The 16,476-nt window shown below is 30.1% G+C and overlaps 2 protein-coding genes and 1 non-coding gene across 9 annotated transcripts in view; all 3 read left to right on the forward strand.

Annotated features, from left to right (window-relative positions):
- Window positions 1-5,331, forward strand: part of RpL13A (ribosomal protein L13A) — a 7,189-nt gene extending 1,858 nt beyond the window's left edge. Inside the window, exons 3-5 of the mRNA XM_014426509.2 lie at window positions 837-946; window positions 3,410-3,678; window positions 5,213-5,331. Of these exons, the coding sequence (XP_014281995.1) occupies window positions 837-946; window positions 3,410-3,678; window positions 5,213-5,296 (463 nt within the window). The 3' untranslated portion in view covers window positions 5,297-5,331. The remainder of the gene's footprint in view (window positions 1-836; window positions 947-3,409; window positions 3,679-5,212) is intronic.
- On the forward strand, window positions 2,082-2,161 carry LOC112211958 (small nucleolar RNA SNORD34). The gene has a single exon (XR_002945789.1). It is a non-coding gene; the product is annotated as a small nucleolar RNA SNORD34 (small nucleolar RNA).
- A 3,312-nt stretch (window positions 5,332-8,643) lies between the features above and the next one.
- Window positions 8,644-16,476, forward strand: part of LOC106684430 (apoptosis-inducing factor 3) — a 25,915-nt gene continuing 18,082 nt past the window's right edge. The window contains exons 1-2 of one of the 7 annotated variants that reach the window (XM_014426513.3): window positions 8,644-8,905; window positions 13,970-14,060. In XM_014426513.3, coding sequence (XP_014281999.1) covers window positions 14,009-14,060 — 52 coding nt within the window. In that variant the 5' untranslated portion in view covers window positions 8,644-8,905; window positions 13,970-14,008. Of the gene's footprint in view, window positions 8,906-13,889; window positions 14,061-16,476 lie in introns of those variants that run through there. The other 6 variants (XM_067052659.1, XM_014426511.3, XM_014426514.3 and 3 more) reach the window with 6 other exon arrangements.

Raw genomic sequence — 16,476 nt, forward strand, 5'->3', positions numbered from 1 at the left:
TTAAAATATATAACTCGAAGAACTTGGAAATCAGCGCTTATTATTAGGTGAACCAAGAATATAATAAGAATAAAAAAGTATTCTTTGTATTTTTTTTGTAAAAAAAAAAATTTGCTCTAACTATGTTAGCTATGAAGCTTATCTTCCAAATTCCTTGAACTAAAGAGAATTCCCAGAGCAACTGGTTATAGCTTAACCTAATAATACAATACTAATGTTATCACTAATCAACTAGTACCTGTAATCAGACTATCTGCCTGCTACCTTCTGTATTTTATGTAGCAAGAGATCAGTGTTAACTGACTGAAGTAGCACAATTTATTCTTTATTGTGATAATGCATTGTCAAGCTTAAGATTTCTGATTTCATTTCCAGTTTCTTTAAGTTAAATTTTCTATATGAATACTTTTTTTGATGCATGGTATTCCTAATTTTTTTTTTTTTAAGAATTCATGGTGGACAAGTATGTTTATACAACTCATTATTTTCAAGTTTGAAACAGCACCGTTTTGAATCCGGCATGTGGCGGTTGATATTCCAATACTTAGTAATTTAAAATATTTTTCTACGCATGAAATAAGAATGTTTGCATTAATCTGAAACTCTGAGATACATAAATTAAATCATGGCTTTTTGATTAGCAATTGATAGCCCATTATTTAGTAATTAAAAATATAATTTTTTAATAAAATAAGATAGTTTGCATTAATCTGAAACTAAGATAAATAATGATAAATTGAAATCATGGCTTTTGATTGCTGACTCTTTATTTTCAACCATTTTTTAAAAATTATATGATTTTACTTTGTCTCATATATTTATTTGTATTTTTGCAGGAGTAAACTGAAGTACTTATCATTTTTAAGAAAAAGATGTAATGTTAATCCTGCCAGGGGTCCATTTCACTTCCGAGCACCCAGCAAAATTTTATACAGAACCATCAGGGGTGAGTATTGTCAAATTTATGCCTAACAAATATGGTTATTAAATCATTTATTTTATCAAGACATGATGAGTCGCAGGATTTTTATTTAATCTGTGACATTTACAGTGTATAGATTTTTATATAAATATAATGCAGTCTTTAGTGATGACTTACATTATTCTATCTTTGATTAAATATGAAAAGAAGATGTACTGAAATGCTGCATTCCTCTTTAAATCTGTTCTTGATTTTATTTTGATATGAAATATGTACTTGTAAACTTTAATATATCCTATTATTGATTCGTTCACATGATATTCTTTGTTGGAAGATCGATGATTGACCATGTATGTTAATAAAAAGAAGAAGGCCCAGGTGTAGTCAATAATCTTTATTATTTTTGTCGATATTCTTTGTTATTTAGTGGGACACTATATTCTTGCTAATTCAATGAAGGGGAAAATAAAAACCGGCTTTTATTATAGTAACCCCCATTTAATTGAATAGGGAATTGTTTTATTTGTGTAATTGAATGGGAACTTCCTCTCCAAACAAAAATTGTGTGTGAGGAAGGGGGGAGAAAATAAATGTTCCACTTGTGTTTCATCTTCATCCAACAATGTTTGTAATTCATTGTTTCCAAACTTTTCAGTGGCTTACTATTTTTTTTTTTTTTTTTTTTTTTCTCTGATCAAAATCACTTTAAGAATTTTTTAAACCACTCAAAGTACTGTTATCCCCTAAGATTAGTTTTATTTAAGTGGTAAAAGATAATCAATTCTGTCCTAAATAATAGTTTCCAGATATGAAATTTAACCTGTTCGACACAATTAAAAACCATGTTATTGTAAGAAACTTTTATTGTTGCAAATAGGAAATCCTAATCAGACAAGAAAGTGATGGCAACTAATTAGACTGACTAATTTGACCATCTATGGGCAAATTTCGGTTTCGTATTTACAGACCTGGTGCTGTTGTAGTATGTTACCTTGAAAAAGTTGGATAACATATTTTCTAAAAAGGTCCTGTTAATTTGTTTCTTACCATAAATTGATTCTTGACAGCTGTAAAACTGAATTAAACAGAATTGTTCACTTAGGTCCTAAGAGTTACTATCTAACACCCCTATCCAAACATAACTCTGAGTTTTGTTGCAGAGCTTTTGTGATGATTGTTTATTTAACCTTACCTACATTATTTGATTAAAAGGTGAAAATTATGTAATCTGAAAAGCTCTGTCTATTTGATGAAAGGGTTCTGAATTATTTATGATATTCCAAAAACATACTTAGATATCAAAATTTTCACTTACTGTCCTAATGGTGAGCTTGTGTTCAAGTTACCGCAATTTGTGATTAAAAGAAAATCTAAAATTATTAACAAAAAAAAAATTTTCTATTGCTACAAAGCATTAGTGTTTAAGGGCTTCTTGAGGCTAGAACTAACAAATAAACAATTTTTCATGCCAAGAATACAATAATTTAACATAACATTGTGAGTCCTTAGCACAATCAGGGAAGATCGGCTTTTCCCATTTCAATTTGATATCTTATTTTCTCTTTTAGTTATTTAGAAAATTCTCTAATATCTTGTATTTACTCATTGTTGTTGCGAACTATAAGAATTGTTCATTTATTTTTTAAATTTTTATTTAAGCTTTGTCATATTATTTCACTGAGGATAAGACCTGGCTGATAAATATCAGATCATTTTCAAGAAAATAAAAAATCTGAAAAATCAATTGTATAAAATGATATTTCTGATTGTCGATTTTATTGAAAAACTTGCTGTCACATCCCAGGTATCATACCTGCTGTAAATATGTAATTTCAGTTTGGTAGGACTTTTTATTTCTGAGCTAGGCTATTCACAGACCTTTTTGCAAAACATAGTTATTTAGACTCAGTGGACCTTGAAACATGTATTTCTATTGATAACTCACTCAGAATTTTGAATAATTACAGTACTTTCCCTTACTCTATATTTCATATATAGTTAAGTGACCGTGAAATGACGAAACGAATTAGAAGTTCTGTTTTTGGCATAATTGAAAGATATATGTTTACTGATATAGTGGTCCTTGTGAGTTTTTTTCCCTCTGTCCTGAACATAACTGAATTTTAGTGCAGAGCCTTTGTGATGATTATTTATTTAACCTTACCTACATTATTTGATTAAAAGGTGAAAATTGTGTAATCTGAAAAGCTCTGTTTATTTGATAGGAGGGTTGTAACATTAATGATAACTCTAAAAAATAGTATATTAATATTAAGTCAAAGCCGTGTTAGTAAATTTAAGAAAGAAAACAATTTTTTTTTCCAGAGTTATTGATGATAGCTTGCTTTTGAAATTAGTGAAAAAAATAACTGATTTTGTAAATCAAATTAATTTACAAATTTTTTTATTTATTTCATTTTTATCGTTTTTACCTATTATATGAAGATAAAGCACATAGAAATTAATATTTTAACCTACTTTGTATAGGTATGGTGCCACATAAAATTGAAAGGGGAAAGGCTGCTTTAAGGCGTATCAAGTTGTTCGAGGGTATCCCTCCCCCGTATGACAAGAGGAAACGAGTAGTAGTTCCTACTGCCATGAGAGTGTTGTGCCTAAAACCTGGTAGAGCTTACTGCCATCTAGGTAGGTTGTCTTCTGAAGTTGGATGGAAGTACAAGGATGTTGTGAGGGCCCTTGAAACCAAGAGGAAGGTCAGGGCAGTTTTTGATATCCGCAAGAGGAATTCTCTAAAGGTGAGTAATCTTATTCTAACATATGTACTTAAATGTATTACTAAATTAATTTATATTATAATTCATGAATCAGAGTGATTGGACCATTATGGTGGTTTGGTAAGGATTAGGGTATAACTGATCAGGATCTTTTAAGATGAAGTATTTTGTTATTAAGAAATTGTATTTCTTATATTTAAAAAAACAAACAATTTAAATGATAAATCAAATCTAAATTGAACTTTAAATTTACAAAATTAATTACTTTTTTTTTAATGATTTTGCAAAAACACTTGACAATCATTAGGGGTATTTATTATCTTTGGTTTAACGTGTTGCGTGTTAAATGGAGAAATACTTGCTTCTTTTACCATGTTAAAACGATATAACATCTTTTAGAGTCTGTTACTAGATCTGACCAGCTAAGCTTGTCACTGTTTTATTTGTTGTGGTGTTAAGTTACCTACTCAAACAATAAACATAGTTCATGTTTTGTTTGTTTTAGTATTGTTAAGGTTGTTTTTAAAACTAAAAAGCAATGGATGACAATAATTATAATAATGTAAATGACAGTTGTCAATTAGCTCATCTTAAGTCCCTTTCTAACAAGTTAGAGGATCAACAGGACATTCAGCAGCCAAACTTTCAAACTTCCACTTTTCTTTCAATTTAGGCATGTTGAAATAAATTACTTTAATCAAAACTTATAAATAAACAATAACATGAAGTTTTGGAAGGAAAAGTTATAAAACAAGTTGCTCAAAAAATCTGCTAGGAGCTCTTATGCATTTAACATGACTTTAAATTGGGCTGTTCTTGTAATATTGAAAATCGTAAAACATTTTCCATTTAACTCAACATCATGAATAACCCTAGTGTTAGTTTTATTTAGACTGCATTGTTCCGGTTTCTTAATTATCAATTATACAAATATTTAAATTATGACTTAAAATAATAAAATATCCATTTTACACACAAATTATTAAATTAATGTTGTGTATGTATATATAAATATTAAATGATTGGCTGTATTTTTCAAAATATGAAGATGGTCGGGGGTGCGTTCAAAAGGAACAAAAAATAGTTACAGTTATTTATTTGCCAATGTTTTGCCCTACTTTGTAATAAAATAATATATCTTTTTTAGCCCTGCAAAGTGTAGTGAAATTTCAACAAATAAATAGTTGTTCATTATTATTTTTTTCCTTTAAATAAATGTTATTTATCAATATAATGCATTCATAGGCTAATTAATTCTTAATTCTAACTTACGAAATGAACCACAACTTGTTTCACATTATATATACAGATTTTCTTTAACTTCTGTATATTAACATTTTCTCAATATTATTGATATTAATTAAGTTTTAATATTTTTCACAATATTCATGTTTTATTGTTCAACTTCAAATGTCTGTTATGTTCATGGCAACAGTTAACATTTTTAATTTAATTTTATAATAGATACAAAATATCACCACAATATATGTATTAATTCTAAATTATTTAATCTTTCAAATTTCTTTATTGTATCAATTTAATTTTTTTTTTTCAGAAACTGACTAAACAAGCCAAGGAAAAGATGTCCAAAGCAAATGCTAATTATACTGCAGTTATTAATTCTTATGGATATCGTTAAGTGTGATATGTGAATAAATTTTTACTTATACAGGAGGTGTTGTTATTGATTTCTTAATTTTTCCTGCTGTTAACTTATCTTTATTTAGAACAAAAGTTTTTTGTTTTTTTCTTCCCTCCTGGAGCAAAGAAGAAGGCATTTACAAATATATATATTTATACATATATAAATATACCGGTTATTTCATTTTCTTGTTTTGCCGGGATGGCATTACAACGAAAGTTAATATAGTTTGAGTACATTTCACTCTGTGAGAATGTATTTCACTAGGTTGATTAGGCTATTAAAGAATCTAGTTTTTAATTAAGCTCAAATTTAAAAGGAAGAGGCTCTAGCTCATGACAATTTTAATTTTTATTGATTTATCTTCTATATATAATTTACTTTTATCATTCCCTAATATAAAAGATGGTTTAAGATCTAATAATTCATTTTGTTTGCAACAAAAGAGATTAATGCATCGCTTCATTTTAAAGCAGTTGGGTTAGTTGCTTGGTTTGTAGGCTTTACCTGATGTGCTTTACGGGAAGATCACCTAGACTCTGAGGTACCTTTATATCTACAGAATGGATTTTTAGAGAATCGTAGTAAAAGGTTGCATGAAATAATCTTCGTAAATTGCTTTCCACACTGCAGTGGCAGGAGAGCTTAACCAGCTATTGATGAAAATCATGTTGTTATATTTCTTCCACGTTTTTGGTAACTTCTGGATGCAGATTAGCAGTTTTCACTATCATTTCATTTCTTTTTTTTTTTCCCTAAACCCTTTACTATTCATTTAGTTTTTTTTTTTCTGTTTTATCTCTAAATATAATTTATTATTAATATTTAAGAGAATTTATAGTTTTGTCTGGAAGAAAGATCCTAAGACAATAAAAAATCAATTTGTACTTCCCTAACCGGTTGAGAGAGATCTACATCTTGGATTAGATTTTGTTTAAATCTTATAAATTATAAATATTTATGAATCGAAAATTGGTATTTACTTTCATTTCCAAGTTTCAAGAATTTATTGAGTACTTAATTTTGCCATATGGTCACTTAATTAAAATTTATAAATACATTTTAATTTAGTGACCATATGCCCAATTTATATCACTCTTAAGTTATACTTATCATTCCCCAGTCCATTACTTCCGTGTATAAACAAAATAGCCAATTTTGATTTCACCTTAGTACCCATCGATAAATCACCTAACCCTCCTGAATTACTCAAGCAATGTTTTTTAAGTCTTCTCTCTAACTATAGGGGCTGTACATGTATCTACACTGATGGATCAAAATACTTAAATCATATTGGTTGTTCAGTAGTTCTACCTGCGGAGACCATCCGAGTTATATGCAATCTATTTGTCATTAACACTTGTACATGAAGTGAACGGCTCCTCCATTGTGATCTGTAGTGATTCTTACTTGAGCCTCAAGTCTATTCAAATTTGACACACCCCATTGTTTTTTCTATCATAACTTTAATAAAAAAGTAAATTTCCTGTGGGACCCCAGTCATGCAGATGTGACAGGAAACAAACTGGCTGACACAGCTGCCAAAGAAGCATGCACCCTATTTCCAGTAACTTGGCGATGTATGATAACCATAAATCGGTTCTGACCCAATGCAAGGAAGCATGGCGCTGTTTTTGGTCTAAGGTACATGAATCAAATAAAATGACAATACTTGGTGATACTCAACCTCTACCACCAATTATCTAAAATCGCCGTGAACAATCCATCATTTACCCCACAAAAAAATTTATTTCATTCCTAGTACTTCTATATGCATTCTCATTGATTATTCAGTAATGAATGATTTCATTATTAAAAAGTTGAAGATGAAGAGAGGAATGTGTTATTAAATAATAAAATAGTGGTGATCTATTAACTTCAAAAATATTTCATTAAGAACTCTCCGAGACTTATTTTTTATAGTTTCATATATATTTTACTAGTTCGTATCTATATTGTTGATTTAATACTTAAATATTAGACATGGGTTTTTTTTTTTTTCAACTCAACAAAAACAGAAACTGTCAGAACTCAAGTGATTAGTGTGTTGAGAGATAGAGAAGATAAAAATACATTAAAGTATTGTTTAGTTTTAATTAATACCATACATGGTCCAGCTGGTAGATCAGAGGTGAGAGATTTTGATCTAAATGCAGGACATTAATGCCCTTCCATACTTGAAGAATATCAATCAATCAGTTTGATTGTTAGTGCTGGAATTTTCATTGACCAAAGATGGAAGTCAAGAAGTTGGTATGTGGCTGAAGAAAGAAAGCATTAGGTGTACAGTTAATTTATTTTTTAATCGGAGCTCAAGAAAGCTATATATATTAATGAATTATTCTGTGTTACTTAATACTTCTGGTTTTACCTAGTGTACATTTAGTGTTTTCCTCCTTGAGTGAACAGATCCACATTCATGTTTTTAAATTTTACTCAGAACACGATTTAAATGTTAGGTATGTTTGAAACTAATAATGAAATTTTGGCACTGGATAGTTCTATGTAATATTAATTTAAATATGAAATAACAAGTATCATTTTTTGATCAAAATATGTAAAATGAGCTGGTAAAATAAGAATTATAATTACTTTTAGAGGAGGAGAGCTGACAAAATGATTTAGTTTAATCTTAATCATGATTAATAAATTTCAGTTGATATCAGCCACTGATATACAGTTTTCATAGTAGAGCTAATAATTTATACAATTCTTTTAGTACACTGTTTTATCTGGAGTGGTTTTATTATCAACCTTTCACTGTTAGTTTCTGAACCAGGAAACCTTATATCTTTACCATGATTACTAGTGAATAAGATAAGGGTATGCCATGGTATCTATGAATTTATTGAGTATATATTTTTCAGACACTATTTCTTTTTTTGTGATTTAATATATTTTTAGATAGTCTCAATTTGAATTAGCACCACTAGATGGATAATTATACTTGAAATTAGTTAAACACGTTTTCTCAGTTTTGAAAAATTATCTTACACCACTCCGTAATGTCTCTTGTCTCAAAAAGGTTTTTTTAAGCAATTAAAGGGGAAGCTGAGAATTGCTTAACTAATCTCAGTCAACTAATTTTATTTATTTGATAATTAACGGATTAAGTTGTATGCGGCTGCGTTTGGACTTTTAATACGATACAATACAGATTTTAATCGGGCTGAATTCGCTTGACATATATATATATATATATACATCAATTATGATCGTGTAATTAAGAAATAAATTAAGAAGATATACAAAAGTAATGAACTAAAGTGTTCTTATAATTAAGTCTCACACACATGCAGAAGAAGTCAACATATATTTGCCTAGTTGAAATTATGGAGGCCATGACTATTCCAGCTTTGTTGAAATAATTCAATTAGTTCCAGTTAGGCTTCCTCTGATATTATATATAAAAGTTATTTAACTCTGTTTGAAGTACAGTTATGATTTTGGTTTGGTAAAACAATAAAATTCAATTACTTCTTCTGGACTGGCTAGAATAACGGTATAGAATGCTAACCAAGTTATGGAGGGGAGTGAGTACAAAATTTGATTTTTCTAATCTATCACAACTACTACAAGCAAGGAATAACTTTGGTTTGTTGTTAGGTATTGAATTTGATTTACTAACATACAATACTAAGGTATTTTTATCAAAAAAATAAACAGCAATGCTAAGATACATGCATTTGTTTTCATAACCAACGTCATGCTGCTTTGCACACATTTACAATCTTTGTGCTTGTGTGAAAGTACAAGAATAATCACATTTTAAGGATGTATGCATATTTGAGGCCTACGGTCCTAAAATATGGTAATTTTAATTCTTCATGAAGTTTTTTGGCATGAACCTCTTTTTTAAGGCTAACTTAATAAATTGAGCCTTAGATTGGAAAAATGAAAAAAATCATAATGATAAATTATTTTTTAATTACGAACTTTCACTTTCTACCAGTAGTCGCTTACCATATCTATATAACAATATTATTATCTTACGAAACAAATTTCATAAAGATTCTTTAAAAAAATTATGAAATCAGCCTTTATTAAAAAATAGAGTTACCATGTTTTACGACTGAACGCCTCAATTATTGAAAAAAAAAACTTTCAGAAATTTGGTTTCTTATGAGGCTAGTGTTCACATTAATTTATAATAAGTGATTGCAAGTTGAAGGCAAATATAATTTACAAACATTCTAAAATTATAAAAGTTTTCATTTTGCCAGTTACCGTTTTACGACCGAACACCTCATTTGTTAAAATTGGTCAAGTGGTAAACCAATATATGTATTATAACAAGCAAAATATGATTTTTATTTTCAAATATTTATTCCCTTTTTAATTTTCCATTATGTACAAAAGAACTACAGCTAAACAATTGGATTAATAGTGATTATATTAAAGGAACTAGTTTAAATGTCTAGTTAAACATATATTTAATTGTATGACCCTAATGATCCTTAAACCTTCATGAAAGTATGATCTTGAATGTTCACTGTTTCCTAGTGAAAGTAGATCGGCAAGAGTGGTGTTACACTTTCATAACCATTACTGCCTTCCTTCAAGATTGTTTTACATGGAAATTGTAACCTAGACATCCTGTAGATATATTGTATTTTTTTTTTAGGAGTTTACCTTCTCATTAACTCGTATAACAGATTTAACGATTTCGCCTTATATAGATAATTTGAATAAAGGTACTTAGCAGTGCTACCGATTCGAGTATGTTTCACCTAAACGGGTAATTGTTGGAGATCTGAGATTTCGGATTAAATGGTTTTAGGTTATATCTAGAGCACTAGTGCGATGTCACGTTGGTTCTTGATCTAGTTTCTTTAGGCAATCATTGGACACGTTTTCTATTACTAACCAGTTATTATTTTCTTTAGATACTGAAATTTAGAACATCGGTTTACCTTGATCTTTGGGACCTGAGAGATTTATTTTTGAGGCATAGGATGATATAATTTTTGAGGCTCGGGGTGGATACAATTTTATTGTCTTGGGTGAATTTGTTTTTGGGGTCCGTGGTGGAATGGTATTTGGAGCCATTGGTGGATTATTTTTGGGACCGTCGCTGATTAGTTTGGAACCCGGGGTTAATACAATTTCAATGTCTCGGGTAAATTTGTCGTTGAAGCCCGGGGCAAATACAATTTTTGGTTTTTGGGCTAATATGTATTGGAATAATCCCGCCTATCACCATTACATTTGGTTAGGTTGATATGTTGCGACAGTTCACTGACAAGGAGTAACACATGATAATTAATGCGACTGTTATTTCACTGACATTACTTTTACTATTAACGATCACGCAATACCCAGTTCGACAGTACAATCATGACTAGAACAATCAGACAGTTAAGGTGTAACGGTTCTCCAAGAGCGGGTTAAGTGGCGGGTATTTTTTGGTCGAGAGAATCGGCTGTAGTAGTGCTTAGTATTATGCCGTCTAAACCAGTTACGGGGAATATCATACACTATTATTTTCATATTATTGCTCTTGTTTAATTAGGTCATAGTTGTCGACTTCTGCTCGCTCAAGAGATAAACTAAGCCCAACGGACCCTTTTTTCTTTAATCCGCATACAAATGAATCAATTTATTACCTAAATAGCTACGTTGAAGTATGGGTCTATTAGAAGGATTACATTGCTGCTCGTTAGATCGCCTTGAACTCGAATAATAATTCGTAATATTATCAAATCGATAGTTTAAAAAAAAAGTAATGGTTTTTCGTCTCAGGGTATTAGTTAATTGACCTTAGTCAAGCAGGCACATACTTAATACTGTAGTTTTCGTTGTATAGATTTTTCGATTAATACTACTAAGGAGTGATAAAACAAACTAGAAAATAATTGTGTTGTAGTGATCAGTCTTAACTTTTTGATTATAAACGATTTTCAACATAAAACAGTTAAAAACTCTCACAAAAACCTTGTCCTCTTAAAAAAATTTGAAATATTCTCACTTTTTCACTATCACATCTATTATCATAATAAAACCCAACATAGAATATAATATCCAATGTCTTAAATAATATTAATTTGAACATCCTACATAAGCAAACCATCATCACGTGTTTAATCAATGATTTAAAGGAACTAACAGATAATTGTAGTACCTTTATTTTTTGTATTTGTGGACTGACTTAATTGGGAATACACTCCCATGACCTGAAGGGAAAACATATCGAACTGGCAAGTAGAGATTCCTTACATAACTGCTATTTTACTTCATTTTAGGTAGAAGATGAAAATACCATTCTTCTCTAAATAATGCCTTGTTTATTAATTTACAGACATCATTGTCTTGAACCACCAATTGAGAATCCAACTTATCCAATCCAAAGGTTCCTAATAGTGATTATTGGGTATAAAATCGTACATTTATTAATTAAGTTAGTATCGATCCCTTTCCCGGCTATAAGGAGCGATGAATTTTGACGAATGGGGTTTCAGAACAAAGGGAATTTCATAGTGAAGTGACGAACCTCAATTTCGATTCTTAAACTTTTACTGGAAATCTGACAGAGGTAAATAGGCGGATCTAGAGAGTAAAAATTTCTACGCGTACGTCAACACCCAAGTATATGTGTCAAAGCCAAAAAATTTACCATTTTAAAGTAGTACAAGAATTTGGCAGGAGCCAAATCTCACTATAGGATTCGCTTTCACAGCGTCTTGGTTACCATGGAATACTAACGTGACGATTGAATGGACGGCTCAGCAGATTTTAATTTTTGATGGCTCAAATTATTCAACTAGGTAGATATCGCACGTGTTTAATTTGGTGATACAAGACAAGCCGAGCTTATGATTTTTAAATTTGTCTAGTCAAATATTGTATTTATATCTGATATTGAGCTAAAAGCTTAACTAATTAATAGATTTTATTGCCTAAATTACAAAGTGATATTTCAAGAATTTTTAGAACAATTTTAGCTCAAAATATTGAGAGAAAAAAATATGTTTAGTCTGTCCGTTTCTGAATATGTAATATTTTTTTGTTTCAGTTTTCGGTACTTTCATATTAACGCCACCGCAGCAAAAATTCTGCTTATGTGCCAATCTACAGCTAACGTTTTTGCAACAAATTATAGAATAAAAAACTTTATGTAAAATAAAAACACTTTAAAATTCAAAACATTTTATTTATGTAAAGTAGTCAATCAGATTTTGGTGGAAAATGGGCCAATATAGATTCAAAACAGTCTCTATTTTCTTTCACCTGATGCTGTCGCCATACAAACTGATAAATAAGATTTCAAATGATGTCTCGCCGTCCCCGGTGTGTCATGTCACTACCCCAAATTCTCTCAACTGTTTTTGTATGAACTCTTGTATGAGGATCGATAAAATTGTATTTATGATTAATCTTAAGGTGTAGGAATCCTTCTTTTATTATTGTATTGTTTAGTAACCTTTCCAACTGTCAGAATAAATTGTGCTTCCATTTTCAATGTTTTCAATAATTTTAAGAATGTTTTCAAGGAGGGTAGAACCAGTTCTATTAGGAACAGTGACAACAAACGAATCTTTTGTTTCTCTATATATACAACCAAACACCCACAGTTCGGGTAATACTCCACCACGATTATTTTTACGTCTAGTAAACAAACTTTTTAAAATTTAACCGATGTCAGCTCCTCGCACCAGCAGTGTAAAGCTGAACAAAATGGAATTCTGCTTAACTCAAACCAGGTGTCTTTTATAAGTCCCATTTGCTGAACACACTGTTTTAAATTACATTTCCAAAAGTTACGTTAACCAAAATGTAGTCTCATGTCATGAGAATTGCTAAATGTGCGTTTTTTAGGTAAAAATACTTCGCTCCTGAAGAAATAAAATTGCGTCTTGTTCTTTTTTTAGCAAATCCCAAATAGGCATTTTCGTAAAAATGGGGCCAAAAATTAGCAAACAACAAGGAAACTAAAGATAATACATGCGAGTACGAACAAGAAGATTACTGTGTGGAAACAAAGGCGGTGGCGTTAATACCTAAGAACCCAATTTTCATATCTCAAATTGTCCAGACCCTGCGGGAATTCAAAAATTCGTAGCCAATTAAAAAAAAAAAAATTGAGTGCCAATGATTTTTCATGATGAGTTTTAATCATTTAATGACTCGTTACGAGTGGAAAACTTGAAATATTACTGATTAAATTACTAAACTACTTACTATAGGTGAATAATCTAATCTATCAATAGTAAAAAAAAAAATGACTTATCCAATATCTTTAAAAAATACGTTTATTCCCTCTTTCTGCTAATAACTGCGATGCAACTCTGGCTCGGATATTTTTCCGTAACGTAAAGGCTTCTGAAGAAATTTCTTGATATTTAAACTTTAATGTAGCTATATTTTTTTCGATATTTTTTATAAGATTTTGATCTATAGAATCATAGATTTATCGCTCAAAATTAAAAGTATACTCTAGTAGTGAGTTCTATATTCAAATATAGGAAGTCTATTAATTATTTTTTATTACTTAGTATACAATATTCCAAATTCCACATGATCCTTTATTTATATTTTTTCTGTCTCTCTTCAATCAGTAGTGATAACCATTGCTTTAAATGTATTATCATAGAATCGTATACATCCATTGAACAGGCATAAGTTTATCTATCTAACTGCAGCTTACTAGAACGTAACACATCTGCCTTCTAGACGAGTGTACTTCATCAGGAGTAAAATACTTGAAGGAAAATGTCTAGGAAACCACCAAGAAAGACCAACAAGGAGTCAAAGGAAGTTCCAGGTATTAGTTACAGCAAAAATAATTCCCTCTTACTTTCTATTGAAATTGTATCCAGTTTTATATAGTTTATAACGCCCCACAACATTCATACTGGCATCCTTCATACATATATTTATAGAATGATTTTAGAAGTAATTTTCCAATTTGAAATCATAGGAATAATTTATTTTTAAAAATATTTTTTTTTAAATAAACCAGGAGCGGACCAAGCTAATCTTAAAATACCTATATTAACATAACGTTTTTCTAACAACTCAGGAGGTTAAAAAACTATCCCCTTAAAGTAATAAAGCAAATCTAAAAACAAATGTTAAATTTATGAACTTAAGTTAAATGTTTTTTTTAGGAGGGAATGAGGCCGAAATGTTGATCTTGTTCAATTATCTTGTTTAACACCCAAGAGTTACATCTTTAGATTACCTTTAACATCAAAATTGTTTAAAATACCTTTTGGACATCACATACTTTTTAAAAAAATTCAAAGTAGTTAAGAAAATCAAAGGACCCTAGCCCACATGGAGAAAATGGAAGGACCTTCGACTGAGTTGTACTTATTGTATTCAAAATTACAAGTAAAGAGTTCTACTTGTCATAAATATTCATGAATATTGATTGAATTTGTATTCGGTATTCGCATATGATTACCAGTAACGATTACACTTGTATCCTTATATTCGTATACTCTTGCAATTACAAATACTACTCGGTATTTACGAGTAACCATTACACTTCTATTCTTACATTCGTATTCACTTGCGAATACTAGCACTACTCCGTATTTACGAGTAACGATTACATTTGTGTCCTTACATTTGCGAATACAAACACTATTCGGTATTTACGAGTAACAATTTTTCTTGGCCCCGTGTCTCAGTAACTATACCGATATTCCCAACATGGTGCACATAAAACTAGTAGAAAATTTAACGCTTTTTAAAATTGGCAATTATCATTTTTTGGAGCTAGTGATAAACGCCTAGATATAGGGACATATTTATATTTTTAGAAAGTGATCCTACTATTTTTCACTTAAATTTAAGAATCCTATTATTTTAAATTTAAAAACAATAATATTGTCACATAAAATTATCACTAAAAAAAAAAAAAAGGCCTCTTGAGGTTTCTTAGTAATTGGGGCTCAGGGGGGCATCCTCCGCCCTTCCGCTAAGTACGCTTCTGTATGTTGGACTGGTTTTGGTCCGATTCTGATTAAAATGTTGAAAATTTTTAGATAGTATTATTCTAGCACGAAAACAAATACCAAAAGGATTCATTATTAATGATTACAAATACTGTTGTATTCATTACTTTAGAATACCGAGTAGTATTCGTTTACTTCTGAAAATATTTGAAGATCGAAAATACCCAAAATATCCATGAGATTTGTATTGACCTGAAAATGTTTTACGGTCACTAATATACTATTCGTAAGAACCCGAACACTCAAAATTGTATTTACTAATACTGCACAATTTTGCTCCTCCCCTCCCTCATTCTTCAGGGACTTGGATTATTGCCTAAAGGATCTGCGCAAGCGTTCGCTATTCATTCGTGATGGCTCCTTTCAGCCAGCTTCCAATTAGGAAGTTTGGTGCGTTTTAAAACGCAATGAGTTGCATGTAAAGTATAGAATGAGACACCTGCCTCACATCGTCAAAGGAACTAAATTTTCCTGAACTTGCCTAGAAGTACGCCATACAATATAGTTTGCTATTTACAGCAAACATAACTGAATGAATGACTGTTCGTCGAAGGAAATCAGGAGAACTTAGTATATTTGTTCTTATGGAGTGGTGAAATCTTGGTTAAACTTCTGTGTAAATATATGAGATGAAAAGTGTTTGCTATAAGTTAAAAATAGGTCCATATCCGGTGTGTAAAATTACATTCTTAGCGGAGACTATTTTAAGTTTATCCCATCCAGATTGAGCATTTAAGTAAACAGAAGTCTTATATTTGTCCTGTCGGTTCAGCACTGAAGGATTCCTAGGGAAGTTTATAACTTCTTACCTAAGGAAAAAATACTAAATAATAGACGCCATTTTGCTTGGTATTATATTAAACATAATATAATCTTCAATATGTGTCTTACAAAAATTTGTAATCAATAAAGATTTTGTTTTGTAGCAGAAGTTTATAGTCAATTGAAAGTAATCCTGAGCTAGATAATGTTTTCAATAATATGACTGGTAATATCAGCGTAAAATTTGTCTGAATTATTTTTTATTTTTTTTTTTAAATTGATAGATTTATTTATTGATAGATATTACAATCTGCCACATAGTTGTGGGCAATAGGTAATATTGATGAATGATCTCATACATACTAAAATAAAAAAAAATAAATCTCTCTTAAAATATATACAAACAAAAGAATAGATAAGTGAACATAATCAGACTATCTGTATGAAAAATAA

Source organism: Halyomorpha halys, unplaced genomic scaffold, assembly GCF_000696795.3.
Source record: "Halyomorpha halys isolate HHAL.00 unplaced genomic scaffold, Hhal_1.1 Scaffold582.1, whole genome shotgun sequence".
Taxonomy (NCBI): domain Eukaryota; kingdom Metazoa; phylum Arthropoda; class Insecta; order Hemiptera; family Pentatomidae; genus Halyomorpha; species Halyomorpha halys.